The sequence below is a fragment of the Mugil cephalus genome, chromosome 19, assembly GCF_022458985.1.
Source record: "Mugil cephalus isolate CIBA_MC_2020 chromosome 19, CIBA_Mcephalus_1.1, whole genome shotgun sequence".
NCBI lineage: Eukaryota > Metazoa > Chordata > Actinopteri > Mugiliformes > Mugilidae > Mugil > Mugil cephalus.
The window spans coordinates 13,213,736-13,232,154 of record NC_061788.1 but is presented as its reverse complement, the minus strand read 5'-3'; the positions used below and the strand labels follow the sequence as shown (position 1 = coordinate 13,232,154).

The following is an 18,419-nucleotide window of genomic DNA, read 5'->3' as shown; positions in this document are numbered from 1 at the left end:
TTTCCCCCTAAATCCTCCTTGAATCCAACACCTAAAAAGCCAGGTAGAGGGGGTTTAGTGGGTGGATTTATTTATTTTTTAATGTTCAATAGGACACACGCTCGCCGAAGCAGGAAAGACAGAGATGAAGCGAGCAATAAAGCTCAGTTAATTGAAGCTGATTGTCATTGATAATGTCCATGGTTGAATTTGGATCAATTAGGGTGTGGCAGATGTGCAGAATCATGGTTGACCCCAGGGCTTAAAGAATACAATCCAATTTTCCTCAACAAATGTAATACCATTAGGGTGGATAAAAACAGACAACTCACAAGGGAGGAGTCTTTTAAAAACCAGAGGGGTGGACGATACGTAGATAGACAGAGCGGCCGCTCAGAGGAGAGAGACGAGGGCTTGGAGACAGCGAAATCTAAAGACTGGAAAAATTGGTGATACTCCAAAGAAAGTCAAACTTTTTAGAAAATAAGGCCCTGAGAGGATAGAAAACAGAGGAAGACAAGAATAAACAACCCCTGTCTGATCACTGAAAGGGAGTCTACTGTGGCCGTACAGCAAAGAAGACCAGCAAAATATTTGAGACTTTAAAGAATTACAGCTTAAGCAGAACGACAGTGTTTTTACAACAGCGGCGCAGAAAAAGTTTATCCACAACTTTTTGGACTGAGCTGACAATCAACAGACCACCGTGATCACCTCTGGGGCTATGAGGATCTTCAACAAAAACCTTCGCCTTCAGGACGTCACCCTGATGTATTTCACCGCGCTGGCTGCTCTGATGGTCATCTTGGTGGCTTCGTACCAGGCGCCCACCAACGCCGTTGACATGTCCACCCTTAAAACGAAACCCGCAAGCGTTCTCCCACCTCTCCCTATGCCCTTCCGGGTGCCCCTCGACCCACGCGGGGAGCTTCAGCTGGCCTGGAACGTCAGCTATGCCAATCAGGAGATTTACATGGAGCTGAAGGTGGCGGAGCTCAGACATGGCGTGGTCTTGGGGATGTCCGACCAGGGCGAGCTGACCAACGCCGACCTGGTGGTGCTGTGGGACTCTGGAACCAAGAGCTACTTTGGGGTAAGCACGTCTGAGTGTAAGAATATCAGGTGATAAATACGCAAAGATACTGACACAAGGCTCGCCACAAAAATAGTTTTATGAACCTTTTTTTTTTTCTCTTCAATTCTCTTGTCAAATTTGTAAATGCACGGGGACTACATGAAAGTCCTCAAGGAGTCCTCTTTCTCGGCTCTCTGTGGTCCTCGGGGTGTGGGATAAGTTGTTTTTGCACAAGGTGCCGGCGGAGCAGTTTGCCTCACGAGCACAGTCGCATACGGATGTTATCGGCCCATGCTAATTGGAAATCACTCAAACTGCGCTAATAGCTGAAACTCATCTGGGAATCATTAGCAGATATTAGCATATCAAAGTGCAATCCTATGCTGACTAAGATGTGTGAAATTCTTCATTTTCATTCTAAAAGGCATGAGCCCCATTAACGAGTCCAGCTAAGATTTTACTTTCTAAAATATTCTGATATAAGTTTTCTATTATTTTTCAATTACTATATATTCTGCTATTAAAACCTAATTTAACAACGTTTTCGATTTGCATTTTTATGGAAACATTAACAGAACAGTAAGCCAGGAATACTAATTCACTGCAGTTAAAGGCGTTCAGGTTTAGTTGTGAACCTGGATTGTTTTGCCTATAGAGTCACAGATACAGACGGTGTGTGCAGTGTGAGTGTGATGACCATTTTGCCAAATATTTATTGGCTCAAGATAAATTAGTAAGGGGTGTAAGACAGCATAATAAATTCAATTTCACATTAATTGCACTATGAGCTGCAAAGTGCAAGGCCCTTAGAAAATTAAAAAGTGACCAAAAGGTGATATAACATCCTTGCTCTGCAGGCTGTTGTAACTACTCTGAGATTTGGCCCCTCCTTCTTTTATTGTATTGTACATTTCCCAGAATCTTAGCGTACATAACATCCGCCGATAAAAATCTAACCATCAGCCAAACAATTCAATAATATCCAAGGCCTTTTACTTTTCAAGCCCACTTGAGTACCCGGCGCTGGATTTTTTTATGCTTTTTTCTGCATGATTTTTCCATATATTTTCACCAAGTGACAACATTATTCGATAGAATATTGTCAAAAGACTGAAAAAAATACTGCAACGCTGTGAATAGAGTGCCTTGTAAATTATCTGCAGCTCATTGTTTCCTTGTCGGCGCTCTCTCAGTTTTCATTGCATCAGTTTTGCCCACAGAAGGCAAAATATGTTACACTGTCAGATTAAATTCTAAGTTTCAAATAATGAGGGAAACAGTTGTAGAAGTGATCCAATAAAAGAACTCTGAACATGGATTTCTTTAAATATCGTCATCTGCCTCTGGTACAGCATGCTAACCAAGCCAAGTACGACCTTCTTGGTAAATTTGTGTCACACAAGAAGCAATTGCGTTAATATTAAGCGTAGAAGTAATCTTTGTTGTGCGGTGCACTCACATATTCCTGAATGCATTCGGCCTTGAACCGTCACAAATGGATTGAAAAAAATGTTCTATTTCCATTCAAGAACCAGAAATTACTTCACATAGTGGGTTTACAGCACAGCAGACAAAAAAACATGGCAGCGCTTTCAAACAAAGGCTTCGTCAAAGGTGTCCAATCGGAAGAAAGTGGGCTTTTAAGGAGGAGGGCCTTAAAGAGACAGGAGCTTATAGTGTCATTCAGAATGGCAATAAGAGTTTCCCTGAATCCTTCCACACACTCCATATGGTAAATACTTCCTTATTGTTCCTGCTGCCCCCAGTGGCCAAAAAGTTTGTAATTGATGTGGATCATAACTTATCCCAACAATACCAAAAGCACGAGTAACATACAAACTGTGGCTTCACAGACTAAAACATTATTAAATATTCAAGGCCATCTGTGGAGTTTACAGCATATTCTGTACCCAGAATGCAACACAAATAGGACATATTGTATATTCCCCACAACCTTTTCTTTCCTTTCAGATTTCTATACGCTGTGTGTATATATTTAAACTCGATGGCTTCAAAGCATTTCCAGTTTGTGCAGAACAGTTACATAAGCGGGACAGAGAGGGGGGTGGAAGTAAAAGGAGTTCTTAGGTGTTATTCTGGACAGGTATGAATGTGAGAAACATAACACACGCAGAGACTGAGATGCAGCAACGCCTTCTGGCAGGGAAGGAGAAAATCTTGTGCGCCGGGTTGAGAAACCGTGACAGTCTCACTGATTTCTTTCTGTTAACTGTGCTATAATTCCCTCTTTAAAACTGATTAGGTATGAATTGATTTTAAAATGATCAAGCAATAAACAACAGAGTGAAATTAAGCTTCACATTTTAGCAAAAAGCTTTGTATCTTCTGCTTGTTTGCCAATCTCTATAAACACCTATACCCACCAAACCCTGAGATGTTGTCTTTATTATAACACCAAACCAATGGGAAGGGACATCCACTGGTCATTCGTGTTGCACCTGAGACTCTGTGAGACAGAACATTGAATTTCTTTGGCGTTAATTTACATATTTGCCATAATGATTGTGTCTTTCTTCTTCAGGATGCATGGAGCGACAATGAGGGTCACGTAACGGCGGACAGCCAACAAGACTATGAGTTGATTGAAGCCAAACAGAAAGCGGAAGGGTTTTACCTACTCTTCAAAAGACCATTCAGCACCTGTGATCCCAGAGACTATCTCATAGAGGTATGAAAGTTCTCCCACAGCGGGTGGATATGAAAACAAACAGTTTTTATGGACTTGTTAACAGCAAGGCCAATTCTACGGATGCAAGAGAGCGGTGAGCGGGTCTGTCTTTGATTCAAAGAGTAACCAATTATCAAAAGAGGCTCACGTTTCACTGTCTTTAAGCCGTGTTTGTCTGTTTCCTATGAGAGAAAAAAAGAACATCGCAGCCATCTGCCCATTACTGAGGCATCTCAAAGATATTCCGTGTGACATTCTTGAAAAAGAAAACGTAATCCCTATAAACACATATCTGATATGAACACAGGATGTTAAGTTGTCGTCAGACAATAGCGGATGGGAGCAGAGATTGCCACTTATGCAAACCTAACATTGCCTACTGCTGCAGCTTTACATTGCAAAACACAGACTGACTTTTAGCGGTTAGAACAAGTGTAATGGGTTTTTGTTGTTATCACACGCCGCTGTGGTTCATCAACAAGACATGACAGTGGATCACTTTGAAGTATTTCTAGGGAATAAGGAGGAGGAGCCAGTGAGCTGATATTTATTTTACTTTTTTTTTTTTGCCTGTGAGCTGTAGCATTACACTACATTTGTTCTTTTACACCAGTAACTATAGGAGTCATCATTTTAATGCTTTCTGATATGTTCCTGAGAGCTGCTACCGCTGCTTACCATCTATACCTCCAAAAGTGCATTGGGTACAAACAGGTAGAAAAGCCCTTTGTAAATGCAAGACCATTTACCTTCAAGTAATTCACCGCCACTGTAAGCCTTTCGTTATTCCCCTTTATAATACTTCACTAAAAAAGATGAAAATTGACATAAAAATGAGGTGTGACTGATTTGCAGCACGTTCTTCCCTCTAAACCTTCAGAGCTCGAGCAAATACACTTGTTTCCTCACGTTTCACAAATGGCCTTGAGCTCAAGACAATGTCCGTCCAGTGCAGAACTTGACAGTTACCAGGAGTCACGGCAAAACAAACAACACGAGCAGAAGACTGAGTGAGCCATGCACTGTGTGCAACACAATAGCGACTCAGTGTCTTTGTACTGTGTGTTTTTCTGTCTTTTGAGCACATAGAAAAGCAATCACATCGGTTGTCAAAGAGGAGCTCATGGTTTCAGGTGTGGACATAAAACGCTCTGCAAGTTGGACTGATCAGCACAATTTCCACTGAAGCACTTATTATACCAATTTTGGTTTCCATGGCACCACATTAGATCTCTAAGTTGCGGAGACAAAACCAAAGCTCGTCACTATGACAACATAATGAAAAGTTCTCTGTTTGCGAGAAGACATCTCAGCCAAATAATAATGATGAGGCGCTATTAGTTTAAAATGCACATCCTCGCGTTTCGTGTTCTCCTTTGCAGCCGTTAAATGCAATTTCCTTTCTGATCGCTCTGATTCGACAGGAGGGGACTGTCCACGTCATCTACGGCTTCTTGGATCAACCGCTCGCCTCTCTGGAGCAGCTGAACCTGTCCCGGATCCGGACAGGGGTGCAGAGGGTGCTGATGCTGCGACCCGACACGCCGTCGCCCACCCTGCCTCCGGACGTGGAGACGCTCGATGTCGTGGCACCAAATGTCATCATTCCAAGCCAAGAGACCACGTACTGGTGCTTCATCCAGAAGCTGCCTGAAAATATGCCCAAGAACCACATTGTTATGGTACAAAGGCCTCTAAAAATGGAAACACTTATCATTGAGTGTATTTACTGTACACACAGCAGAGTGGGTGTTTCAGATAGAGATCATCGACAGGGAGCTTTTATTGCTCCTTGTTTGCCAGCTAGGCCAAACAAAGCATCGGCTGCATTGTCATGGTTACCAGGGAGAGTACATTTACTCAAATACCGTTCTGAGGCCCATGTACTTTACTTCAGTATTTCCATTCAATGCTTCTTTATACCTCCACTCCACTACATTTCAGGGGGAGCTATTGTGCTGCCTGCTACTCCACTGTGTTTGACTTGCTTCTGATTTGCTTTAGTGACTGAGAGATAAAGAGGCTTCATAAAATAGATCATATGCAGCAACAAGCTTTTAAAGTATGACACATTTTTTAAGACGAAACCAATTCAGATGTCTAAGAGTTGTCATCAGCTCCACCAAAAACAGACTGTTGCCTCAGTGCGTCTCCCATAGCTTCAGCTCAATAAATACTCAAATGATGAAATATCAAACCAGAAATGTAAGACTGGAGAAAAAAGTTCAAAAACTGAAAAACAGATTTGTGAATGAAACATTTTTTTTTTTCTTGTTTTATTTCCTGTAAATCATCTCAGATTTATCTGCACAGATCAGCCACAACACAAACCACAAACCACTGACAGATGAAGTGAATAACATTGAGTTCTTTGTGACAATACAATGTTCTGCTGGCATTCATGTGGATGTTGCTTAGACATGTACCACCCACCTAGACTGGACCAGGCACCCCACAGCCCATAGCAATGACACTCCTTGATTGCAGCAGCCATCCCCAGCAGGATGCAGTCTGACACAGACACACACAAAAACAGTTTAGGTGTTGACCTGGCCTCCACACAAATCAGCTCAAATCAGAGCATCAGACATATCCTTCATCATTTGCATGGAAATGTCTTGCCGCAGTAAAAATGCATAAAATCTCCATGTTTGCTCTCTCTCTCTCTTTCTTTGTTTCTCTCAGTACGAATCAGTGATCACTCCAGGTAACGAGGCCATCGTGCATCACATCGAAGTGTTTGAATGTTCTCCAGACATCCCCACTGTTCCAGAGTACAGTGGCTCCTGTGACGATAAGATGAAGCCGGGCAAGCTCAACTTCTGCCGCCATGTGCTCGCTGCTTGGGCTATGGGGGCTGAGGTACGATGGGAAAACACACATCATGAGGACCTTCCACCTGCAACACTCTCAACCTGAATTTATACCAGAATATGCTGTAACTATGCGGTGAAATGGAGCTTTCTAGTCTTGAAACTGCAGCCTGAAGCTCTAACAATTGCTCATAATGTCATCAATTTGCAAAAGATTTAAGATGGAGGCCGACTAGCACCCACACAAACATTCTCAGATAGATAAACATATAGTCTTTTTTTGTAATACACCTAGCAAGTGATTAATTGAAAAAGAGAGTTGGGATAAAACTTGATCTGGGTCCAATACTTGTGCAGTACCTATTATAGGAGACAAACAAAAACTCCTACGCGAGTGATATCCAAGCCTAGAACTGCGAGCATAAAATCCCACACGCTGCACATGTCTATAAAGAGCTCAGAGACAGTCTGTATGTGGGATGCACATGCTCACAGACAAATATTCATAAATTTGCTTCATGGGAACACAGGCGTACATAAATGAGAACCACATATGTATGCGCTCGTATATGTGTGATCTTGAAAGATGCGTGAAAGGAGACTTGAAATGTTTCATCATAGTTTCAACTGTTGCTCATAGATTAACTACCAGATAAACAGGTCAGGGTTCCTACTTGTGAGGCAGCCATGGGAAGGTGTCACTAGTGCCAAAAACAGTGAGTCAGTCCCCATAGACCTGGCCTTACAATGCCCAACTTTACAGCAGAAACATTACGCTTAGAATAAGACACAAAGTTAGGCATAATTTAGGGTGTGTCCGCTTTGAGTCTCAGGTAGTTGCTTCACTTCACAGGTTTACCTTTTATAAATGAGCTAAGAGTCAAGTGGAGTCAGGAACTGGCAACGGTCGGAGACCCTACGCTGAGCTTCAAAACCACCTGTGGGTGATGTCATGTTCATAAACAGTTAGTGGGTTTTTCCCAACCTGAAAGAAATACACTCCACAACTGATTCTTGCATATGGACGGGGGCCTAATGTGTACAGGAAGCGTAGACTGACAGGCCTAGTGTGGCTGCGCTGAATGAGTGAAGGGCCGAACTAAAATATGTTGGATTCATGTTAATGTGTATTTAAAAAAATAGATATATATATGGGAGAGAATTAAAAATATATATATATAAATTGTCTAATCAACCAAAGATTTTGCGACCTCCCTCTGCAGTACCTCCACGGACCTCCTACTGTTGAAGACCTACACTTTAGAGGACAAGTGGTTATAGAAGATCAGAATGAGAATGATGAATTATTAATATTTCATCATAAACAGATGAAGTTACAACATGTAATGTGAGAGTGTCATTATCTCTCATCTTCATCTCGCAAATCCCAGGGGTCTTCCAGTCAGCTGGTTAACAAGCGACTACAAGTTTGCACTCCAGATGCCAAAAAACGAATTAGCCCTTGAGTTGTATTCCTCCCTTTGTTTTGTGGAAACACAATTAAAGCGTGTGATAAAAGGTGCAGGAGAAACGCACCTGTTTCCTCTAAAGAATGAGTCAGCCCACTAGTCATCTGTTCTATACTACAGCTACCAACCAGCCGGCTGAGCGAGCAAGCAACTAAGCAAGCAAGCAAGCAAGCAAGCAAGCAAGCGCACGCCTGCGAGCAACATAAAGCAAAGAAGACGGGGAACGGTGAGGCTGTCACCATATTTCGCTGCACCGCTCCCCACTGTATCACAGCCAGTCTGGCCCCCCTCCGGTTGGATTATCTGCCAGCCAAACAAAAACAAGCAGGATGCCTTCTGTGAGCTGTGAACTGTGAAGACAAGATTAGGTGGGAAATATTCAGGCCTCTTTCATCACCTCTTAATGGTGTTGTTTCATTGTCCCCGGCACCGCATCAGAGGGGGAAACGCGGCCTCGCAAAAAAAGCACAAAACAAGAGAGAAAGGTGGAAGGTGCAGTGGAGGAAGTTGAGAGGAGAGGAGAAACAATAATGTATGACAGTGTCAGAGCGCAAGGAGGGAGAGCAGCACCAGAGAAAGAGGTGTATGTCTGAGCGTCTCGGGCCGAAGTCTCTGAGGAGTGGTCTGTTACGAACTGAAAGCAAGATTAATGAAAACACTCACTTATTCCATTACAAACAGTATGAATCAGCAGAGCCAGGTGTATCTCTGAAATAAATGAAGGTGGCAATAATGAATCACGAATAAATCAGAATTCCTGGATAAAAGCGTGGAGGTTTGATGACTGCGAAGCCAGTGGTAATTTTTTTTTTTTTTTGCTAATGTAAGCAGAATGAGCATCTTATTGGTCCAGGGCATACATTCATATGGAAATACAACCTTTCTCTGGTCTGAAATAATCTAGAAGCACTTCAGAAGCAGCTCATAGACCCCTAAAACCTTGTTAACATTTGAGTCTTGTAAAGGAATTCAGCTGATGGAAAAGGTGAAATGATTTATTAAATCTACACGTTCAATCTGCTGTATAAGATCAGACGATTTGTTGCAGTCACGATTTTTAAATTCTGGGGGTGGTCTGGAGCATATGTGCCCTTTATTTCTAGAGGCCTTGAGCCAAAATCACAGCAAACCAGGACTATCTATCATATCTGCAGCACGGTCAGAATAATGAATTAGACTACAACGTGTTTCCTTAGATAGTACAGAGGACAAGGTTCAGGTTCATTTTGGGGATGCTGAATGAATTTTAAGGATGGTGTTGTGAGGGAAATGAAAATCGGAAGAAGATCCAGGGAACGTATATTTCATTTCATCGTTCTCCGTGTTCGTTATTTAGGTTACAAGCTATTTAGTCGCACTAAAACAAGTAGTTTGGTTTAAATGCAGAAATCTTCCTTGGCTCGAAATGTATTTCCTATATATAACAACATACAACAAGGGACTCAAATCCTCTGAATGCTGTATGAAAACATCTTCAAAGCAGCTGCACATAAATTAGAGTGATGATGCGTCATATGACAGTTAACAGGTACTTCACTGGTTTGTACTGGAGGGTTAGGTCACGTACACATTTGCCTGGGGCCACTGTGTGTACAGTATGTGTTAAATGTGCACATGTTTGTGTTGCAGGCTTTTTACTATCCTCCTGATGCAGGGCTGCCTATGGGCGGACCGGGCTCCTCAAGGTTTCTTCGACTGGAGGTTCATTACCACAACCCGCTGCTTATATCTGGTATATATAGGACACATATAATCGAGTCGAGCATTCACCGCGAAACGCTCTTTAAGTCATTTTCTATTACACACACACGCATGCACGCACGCACTCACAAGCAGCAGGTGGTCTCCATCTCTCTCCCCTGGAGCCCCGGGCATATCTTGAACAGCATGACTCACTGAAAATGTTCCAGATATATACCTTTTGATCGCACCTGTACCGGCTTTGTCTTTTGTATTCTGATCTGACCTTACACACACGCTCATGGAAGAAATATCGCCAATATCACCTCTCAGAAATGTAACATTCAGGCCTCACAACCGCTGTTCACAGAGCAGCCAGTGTTGAGACTAGGAGCTCACATTGCATGCTCATTGCACCACTGAAATCTTTCTGTGTCAATACAATGTGCTCCCCTACAAGAATTTAGAAATCTGCTCTTGAAAAAGCGATTGTTCTTTTGGTTCAGGTCTGTGGTTAAATTCAAAATAATTCCAGATGTCAAGTAATGTGATCCATTAGTAACTTAGTGCAGCTTAACTTCATTAATTTTAAATATTCTTTGTGCAGGCCGCCGTGACTCATCAGGAATACGACTGCATTACACCCCCAGCCTGAGGCGGTACGACGCAGGGATCATGGAGCTGGGTCTCGTTTATACGCCCATCATGGCAATCCCACCCAAGCAGCGCACCTTCTACCTCAGTGGATACTGCACATCCAAGTGTACCCAGACTGTATGTGCACCAAACTTTATTAGTCAATAGCATATGCCACATATTTTATTTATTTTTTTGTCTCCAGAGCGCTTTAAAAGAAAAAAATCGGTTGGATCTTGACCTCAAAAGTTTTGGTCAACCTGTTTGTCTGCTCAGGCTTTGCCTCCGGGAGGGATCTATATATTTGCATCCCAGTTGCACACCCATCTGGCGGGCCGTGGGGTGAGAACAGTTTTGGTGAGGGGTGGCAAAGAGCTGGAGGTGGTGCAGGAAGACAAGCACTTCAGTACACACTACCAGGTGAGGAACAACAGGGCTCTGTTTATCCTGAAGAACCTATGGCGGGGGTTCAGGCATGAAACTGCAGCTAGTTGTTTCTACTTCTGTCTTCTTTTGTACTTTTTTAAATGGGATGGATTTTAGCACAAGCTTAACGTCACAAGGGATTATCTGAAGGTGCTTAGTGTACATGCTGCAGACAAGAGAGTGATCTAATGATTTGATAGGTTACCTGACAAATCCCAAGGGAAAACATTTTCCGAAACAGTAGGGCTCTGTTACTCAAACGGGAGGAGACTGTAATCTCAGGAGACTGTTTTCAGAATGTATTTAAAGGCTACGAGACACCAAGGCAACAGTCAGTGTCTGAGAGTCTGAAATGTGTCTCCCATCGCCTGGTTGGACCCTCGTTAGCTGCTCTTCACCTGACTGAGCATTTCAGATCTACAGTGGTGAGATATTTCAACTTAACGAGTCAGGAAGAGTAGTGAAAGTGATGGAATCTACCAAATAGTGTCAAGTGTCAATCTGAACATTGTAATATGAAAATTATTTCACGTTGACATGGAACGAAGATAATGTAGACAAACTGATCAGCGTCATTCAGGAGAGGACAGCTCTGTATATCGTTTTGGTGCCGTTCTAGCTCCTCTTGCGCACATCCTGTTTCCCCATTGAGTGACGGACACAGACTACTGCCACCTGTTGGTGGGGACAGTCACTCACTCTCACACAGGTGCATAACATACATGCCAACCTGCTGTAGCACTGGCATCATTAGGCCCAGTTATGAGGGGCTGAAGTCTCCCTAAAATATTCTCAAGCCCCCCTAAATAATATAGTGTTGTTTTATTTATTTATTTATTTTACAAAAAGTTCTGACAAATTCAATATGAAGTGGCCAGAATATGAAATAATTATATAATTATATGAAACTACTACCCATGTTTTCCCTGCGAGCTTGCCTGCTTGGTACCTGCAGTGTGCGTGTACCTTTGAAGCACACAGAGCCGATAAGGATTGGATATAAGACAGTTTTTTAAAAAAGTCTTCATCACCGCTGGCATTAACAATTAGTTAGCTCCAGTTTGAAAAAACAGAAAGTCCCATGTAATTAAATAATCAAATGATCCCTGTTTGACCAAAGTCTTAAAAGATACATTCCAGCTCTAAAAGAACGCTGCTACTTAACTCACTACTTACTCTGAAATTCATGCCCCTGGTTGGGGTTAAACATGAATTCTTTTTCTATCTTTGGGGTGACTTCCCACTGGAGCATTAGTTGTGTTTCTCACTTTAGGCATGGATCTACACTGTGAAATAGGAGCTGAGCTCATTCACATGATGTACGAATAAAATTTTTGAAATTGTATTTGTGCTCACACGCTACGTTTCGCTTACATCCTGTGCATCTCCTGGGGGCTAAGCCTCCCCCGTCCTTAAAACCCAGTGACGCCCCTGGGTTATAGACTTTGCACTATCCTCAAGTGCAGCTTTCGGGCTTTTGGGAAATGAAGTTTGTTAATGTGTTTAGAAAGCAGACAATTCATAGCTGCTTGCTTCTGTACATCTTTTCACAGTTTCCTTACTTTGACAAGGGAGAACATTTTTACATTAGGCCCCATTCACATCACTGTCGGTCCCCTGTAGTTAATCTAAACATATGATATTTGTTAACACCAGCAAATACGTGTAGTCGAGATACCTATAGTTATCAATTTTCTGACTGGATAGCATTCTACAGACAGTTAAAGGCCTTCAAACCATAAGTGGATGTAAATATTTGTCATGCCATGAACTCAGACTTCATTTTTCATACCACACACTGCTTTAGATGCAAAGACCTCCAGACCATCAACTCAAAATCTAAACCGACAAACAACATCAACACTGCTGAGAGGCAGCAGTCGACATCTGTTGTGCTTTATTTATGCACAGTGTCCTGAGGCAGGTACATGTGCACGCACACACACACACACACAGACGCGCACAAGGAGCACAGAAGGACATCTGCTAGACTGTCTGATAAAACATCCAGGTGCTGCTGGTGTCAGACTAATCAGAGTGTACCTGAGTGTTGTCGTTTCAAACCACGCTGCCTCATTGGGCATTTGAAGACTTCATCAAACCCATCTCAGCAAAGGTAATAGACCTTTTAACACACGCAACAATGAAAGGCGCCTTCAGGGCACACATCAAGAGCAGCCACTGTCTGAATTTGCTGTGCAGCAAATAAATGTACTGTGCATAATATTACAGGGAATTGAATTATGCAGTCGTAACAATATATTGTATGTTAAAAAAACACTAATTTCTATCACTACAGAAATTGTGGACTCTTTCTGCATTTACTGTTTTCTGGTGTGGATACAGAACCACAGGAAATAAAACGTTTATTGTACTGCTTTTGTCTTCTTTTCTACAGACGATCAGAGTTCTAAGGAAGATGGTGAATGTTTTACGTGTAAGTATAAAATTGATGACTTTGTCTACGACTGAAGTTGCCAAATGCAATGTGCTGATTTTTCACTCAGATGAGAATGGGAATTTTACTATTCCGCAAGCTCAGCCGAGTACTTCTTTCTGAATGGTAGCGCCCCAGAAGTTTCCTTCTTTTCTTTTTTTTTCACCCCATTTGAATTTAAATAATTGAATTTGAATAGCTTGCTGCTGTATAAAGTGCTATAACTGGAGTGGAAACAGGAACAGGCCGTAAAATCAGTACTGTGATAGGAAAATCCCCAGAGATACACTAAACAACAGCAGCTGAGCTCAACAAAGCAACGTTCTTTTTAAACTGGCCTCTGACTCTCTTATGTAATTACTTTTCCATCAGCAGTCTTCAATTATTATTTGTGAAACGGAAAATGTTGCGAACTGCTCTCGTATTTGTGTTTGATCCTGCAGGGTGACGTCCTCATAACAAAGTGTACTTACAACACAGAAGATAGAAGCAAGCCGACAGTGGTGAGCAGCACACTGTGAATATAGAATGCTATTTTTCATATTGCCAAACTCCAGCCCTGAGTACCTGCTTTAAAGGGGAAATGAAGTGTATATGTATTGGTCCTTGTACTGTAAACTGTACCCGAAATAATATCTTCGCTAGAGTCAAATATTAAATCAAAGATATAAGAAGTTTAGTTTTTGTCACTTCCACCTGGCTTGCCTGCTAGGGAATTTCCATTTTGAAGTGACGTAATTGAATACGTCACAGGGTTGTTTGGATCCCAATGAACGCCGCTGGAAATGGATGAGGACAAAATCAGAATCAGGGGAATCTCGATGTGAACATGCGCTGTTGTAGTTATATACAGCTTGTATAGCACTTTTTTATCAATCATGGCAGCGCACCAGCAAGACCATGAGGTATGCGAGCTGCTCTGCATCCATGGAGAAGAGGAGATTCAGTGTACTTAAATGTGTAATGATGACGTTGTCAACGTGATGACGTATGAGAGAGAGGAACAAACAGGCACACAGCTCTCACAGCGGAAGGTCAAATCCGGGACTGTTGTCAATGTGAAAGTGCACCAAAGGCATGTCAACCTGAGTCGCATTTTCAAAGTGAAAGGGGTACGACAGTGAAAGAAGTGGAGAAACCGGTGGTTTGGAGATAAGAGCATGTTGGCAACACTACCTGGTGTCAGTGTGGCTATTGTACACCGATGCCCATCGTTTCAGAGTCCGTATGCTGGACGAGTTGGAAGTGACATGGAAGTGGAAGATGTCTGAGCAAAATCACTACAACACCCCCTTTGTAGCAGACAATCCAAGCTAGCTGGAATAACAGTTTTAAATGAGACCTAAAACAAGTACATGCTATGTGTATCTGACTAAAACGATCTATCGTCTATACCATCTGTCTTTCACCGTCCGTCTTTCTCAAGCTCTCTCTTCTTTCTTCGGGAATCACCAACCCCATGACGTCATGGGCCACAGTACTGTACTGCACTGTATTTTCTCCTTATATGCTAACATTTGTCAATAGTGTTAGATACTGTTAATAAGAGCCTATCAACAACGTCTATAAAATGTGGTTCACTCGATTGAGTGCTTCATTTCCCCTTTAATCTCACTGCTTTTTTCCGTCATTATCCTAATCCTTCCACTGCAACCCTCTGATACTTAGATCTGGTCCTTGTGCCGTATCCTCGCCTTCTGTCCTATCTCCCTACTAATGTCTTCCTCTCCACAGGGAGGTTTTGGCATCATGGAGGAAATGTGTGTTAACTACGTTCACTACTACCCTCGTACTCAGCTGGAGCTGTGCAAGAGCCACGTTGATCCGGGATACCTGCAGAAATACTTTAACATCATTAACAGGTAGCACATGCACAAACCTTCTGTCACTACCTAAAATGCTTGGCTTGTCCCTCTCTCCCTTCATTCCCTCATTCTGCATCTCCCCCTGCATGCTCATGTGTGACTAAGCAGTTTTTGTTTTCAGCGTTCATCCCTCACCGCTCGATCCTTTGCTCCTGGGGACAACTGCGGCGATTACTTCTTTTAATCTTGAAAAGCTTTGTCCTTTTTTTTTTTTTTTGAAAGTGAGACCGTGTTCAAATAACAGCTTTTTTTTTTCAATCTCCTCCTCAGTCCGCCTCCATCTTTTATTGACTTTCCTTCAATCTCTCTCTCCTCTCTCCATCCTACCCCACCCTCTGCTCAGGTTCCATGGAAATGACCAGTGTGTGTGCGGTGAGGTTAGTGTGACAGAGCAGTACTCGCAGCTGTCGTGGGACGCATTCACCGAAGAAGTGCTGGACTCGCTCTACAACACAGCTCCCATCTCAATGCACTGCAATCAGTCGACCGCACGCCTCTTCCCTGTAAGTCACACACATGAAACACAATAGACTGCCGCGCCACCAATTAAACCGGTTCAAAAGCAGACATCAGTCAGACAGGAGACTCAGAGTGGCTGAAGAGCGGAGAGAGAACAGCTTGTTAACTTGTAACAGAAACTCACACACTCAGACAACATGTTTGGATCAGAGTGAATCAACCAATTACAAACTGTGTAGAGGCCTTGATCAAGGTTATCCGTCTGAAGTCTAGCTTTCCCCTTGATGCGAAACATCAATTGTGCAAGTGAAAACCACATGCAGCCACGCATAACAGATTCCAGCCTCGTAAAGAGTGCAGCTATAATGTAAGGTTAGATGATCTGGATTTGGAAACAAGCACGTAATTTAAAAGGTCAGAACAATAAGTCTTATAAGGCAGAAGGTAATCCAGGACAGAATCAGGACAGCTTATGAAAGAACCCATTAGGTATAGTGCTTGGGTTTGTCATACACACTATAGGCAGTTTATACTGTACATAGTTATTATCGTTTGTGTCTCGTTTAAAATAATTCTTGGTAGAATAAATATTCACTATTAAACAGAGAAAGCCTGGGAAAAAAGCATTATCGTGTATTATTTATTAGAACACTCAAAAAAATAATTTATATAACATGGATCAGGATTTTGCGGGTGTGATGTAATCATTCCTCTCTATTAAAATATTACATGGTTTATAATCGTGAATGGCTTTTTTTTCCAAATCCTCCAGCCAGAGAGGAAACAAATAAAAAAGTAATTTAGTCTTTTAAAACACAAAAGTGATCCAAATTTGAAAGAAAACTTTAAAGTAGGTCACCATCAGAAAATATGTTTTCCTGGTGTTCAGTATCAACCACCACATAGGGTGTCCTGGCATGCGTTACACCTAATGGTGCCACAACTGGAAAGCAAAGCTTTTATCAAGATAATTTGGAGGAAATCCATAATGAATGAAGCAGATTCAGTCCAGCAGTCAACGTTGTTAATGTTCTGGCCTCTGTGCTGCTAGTTACACTGCAACCATAAATGCCATTTGGCAAAAAAGGATTAAAAACAAAAAATTATGAGAGGCAACATGAGGCAAACCTGTGAAAGTCAATGAAGATACCTGAGAGCTGAAAGCCACAGCCTCACGGCATTAAACCCAACAACGAACGCATAATGACACACACTGAATGAGCTTGTACTTAGAATTAACATTACAAGCATGTCTTAAGCCACTGCAGTGAGTAATTAGTTGAACATAAATCAAACTACACAATGTGAACACGCTTGTTACTCTTACTTTATTCTTACTTGACTCAGTCGTTATTAGCACAAAAATAGTGACTTATCACTTGAATCAGCAAATCCAATTACAAATCACTGAGAGATAGTAGAAACGGAACTCTAAAATTTCACTGAATGGTCGTACTGCAGCTGCTTTCTGGGGGAAGTGATGAGTCAAGAGGAATATGGGAAACACTGTCGAAAATGTGGGTGCAGCTTTGATCTTTTTCTATTAAATTGGTTCATTTTTGCCAATGAAGTAGGAAAACACTTTTTTCTTCCTCCATTATATTTCCATCATATTTGACACTCCACAGCTGGCAGAATCACTTTGCACATCTCATACTCTGATTGATATCTTGGCCATGTACACGTACTGTGCGTGTTCTTCTTCATTCAGCATCTATGTAAACACAAAAATATATTTTTTACCTCTTCTCAGGAAATGATTGTGACGATGTGATTATTCTTGATAGATAAAGCGTGTATCTGCTCAAAACTCTATACATCAATCACTTCCATATATTTAACTGATGTGTATAAATACGAATAAAAACAGGGATGGGTCTGAAAACAAAACTTGATGGGCAACAATCAATATGAAGAAATTTGCATGTTTTTAAAGCTTAACAGTAACAGTCTGCACACTCTACACAGTGCCTTTTTTTTTTTAGTCTTTATTGCCAAGAAAACTCATATATTAAGTTTTATAGCCCATAAAATGTTCCATAGCCTAAAGTGGCACTGTGTGTGAGACACACTTTCAGTGGTTACAATGTACAATAAAACCTGCCGTCTACTTATCAAATCCGTTTAGACATTATTTTAGAATTACAGGAGCAAATAATTCCAACAGACACTAAAAAATCTCATGTATTTATATATATCTGTTTCTCCAGGGCGAGTGGGAGAAACAAGCTCTACCGGTGGTGACGTCTATCCTCGAGAAACCTCGCTACCCCTGCGAAGGAGGCACACTGCCCACTAGCTGACCTTTTACACCTCCAGTCGTAGCAGTGGCCTTACGCGGTGTTTCAGCCCAGGGAGAGGCCACCGGACCCGTGGAAAGTTAAAGAAGTTCCCGTGGCTGGGACTAGATAATGTCTTGTTCTTGCTGTAATTATATGCATATAAACCCAATGTGTAATATTGGTGCACACAAGTCAGTCTGCAGTAGTATTCATATGTCATGTTTCAAAGGAAGGGATGTTATTTTCCACATTAGGAATATATTTTAAAAAGAGTGCACAATTATTATACTTAACAAACTGGAGGCAAAAGTGACTGCAATGTACTTAGCTTCTTAAAGCCAACCCTTCTTTGTTCCCCATAATTTTGTTGATAATGACTAACTTACAAACACCATTAAGACATGAGGCATTATGTCATTTGCTAAAGTCTGTAATAAACAATGCATAAAGCATAAACCGAGTGGTGTTCAAAGGCAAAAAACACTTTAATTTATCATTCATGGAGTAAGAAGTCTGTAATTTGCCACCCGTCTCAGCCACATTCCCCAGTGTGTCCCGGCACATTGTTGTGAATAATAAATGTGACAAAAAATAAATAAATAAAATGTC

The 18,419-nt window shown here is 41.8% G+C and overlaps 1 protein-coding gene across 1 annotated transcript; it reads left to right on the top strand.

The window, feature by feature from the left end:
• Window positions 1–137: 137 nt before the first annotated feature.
• dbh (dopamine beta-hydroxylase (dopamine beta-monooxygenase)) lies at window positions 138–18,416 on the top strand. The gene is made up of 12 exons (XM_047569952.1): window positions 138–1,072; window positions 3,597–3,743; window positions 5,168–5,425; window positions 6,429–6,605; window positions 9,655–9,757; window positions 10,313–10,479; window positions 10,618–10,761; window positions 13,166–13,204; window positions 13,648–13,707; window positions 14,939–15,066; window positions 15,413–15,572; window positions 17,739–18,416. The coding sequence occupies exons 1-12, from the start codon at window positions 704–706 to the stop codon at window positions 17,829–17,831; spliced, it is 1,845 nt and encodes a 614-aa protein (XP_047425908.1). The 5' UTR covers window positions 138–703; the 3' UTR covers window positions 17,832–18,416.
• The last annotated feature ends 3 nt before the right edge of the window (window positions 18,417–18,419 follow it).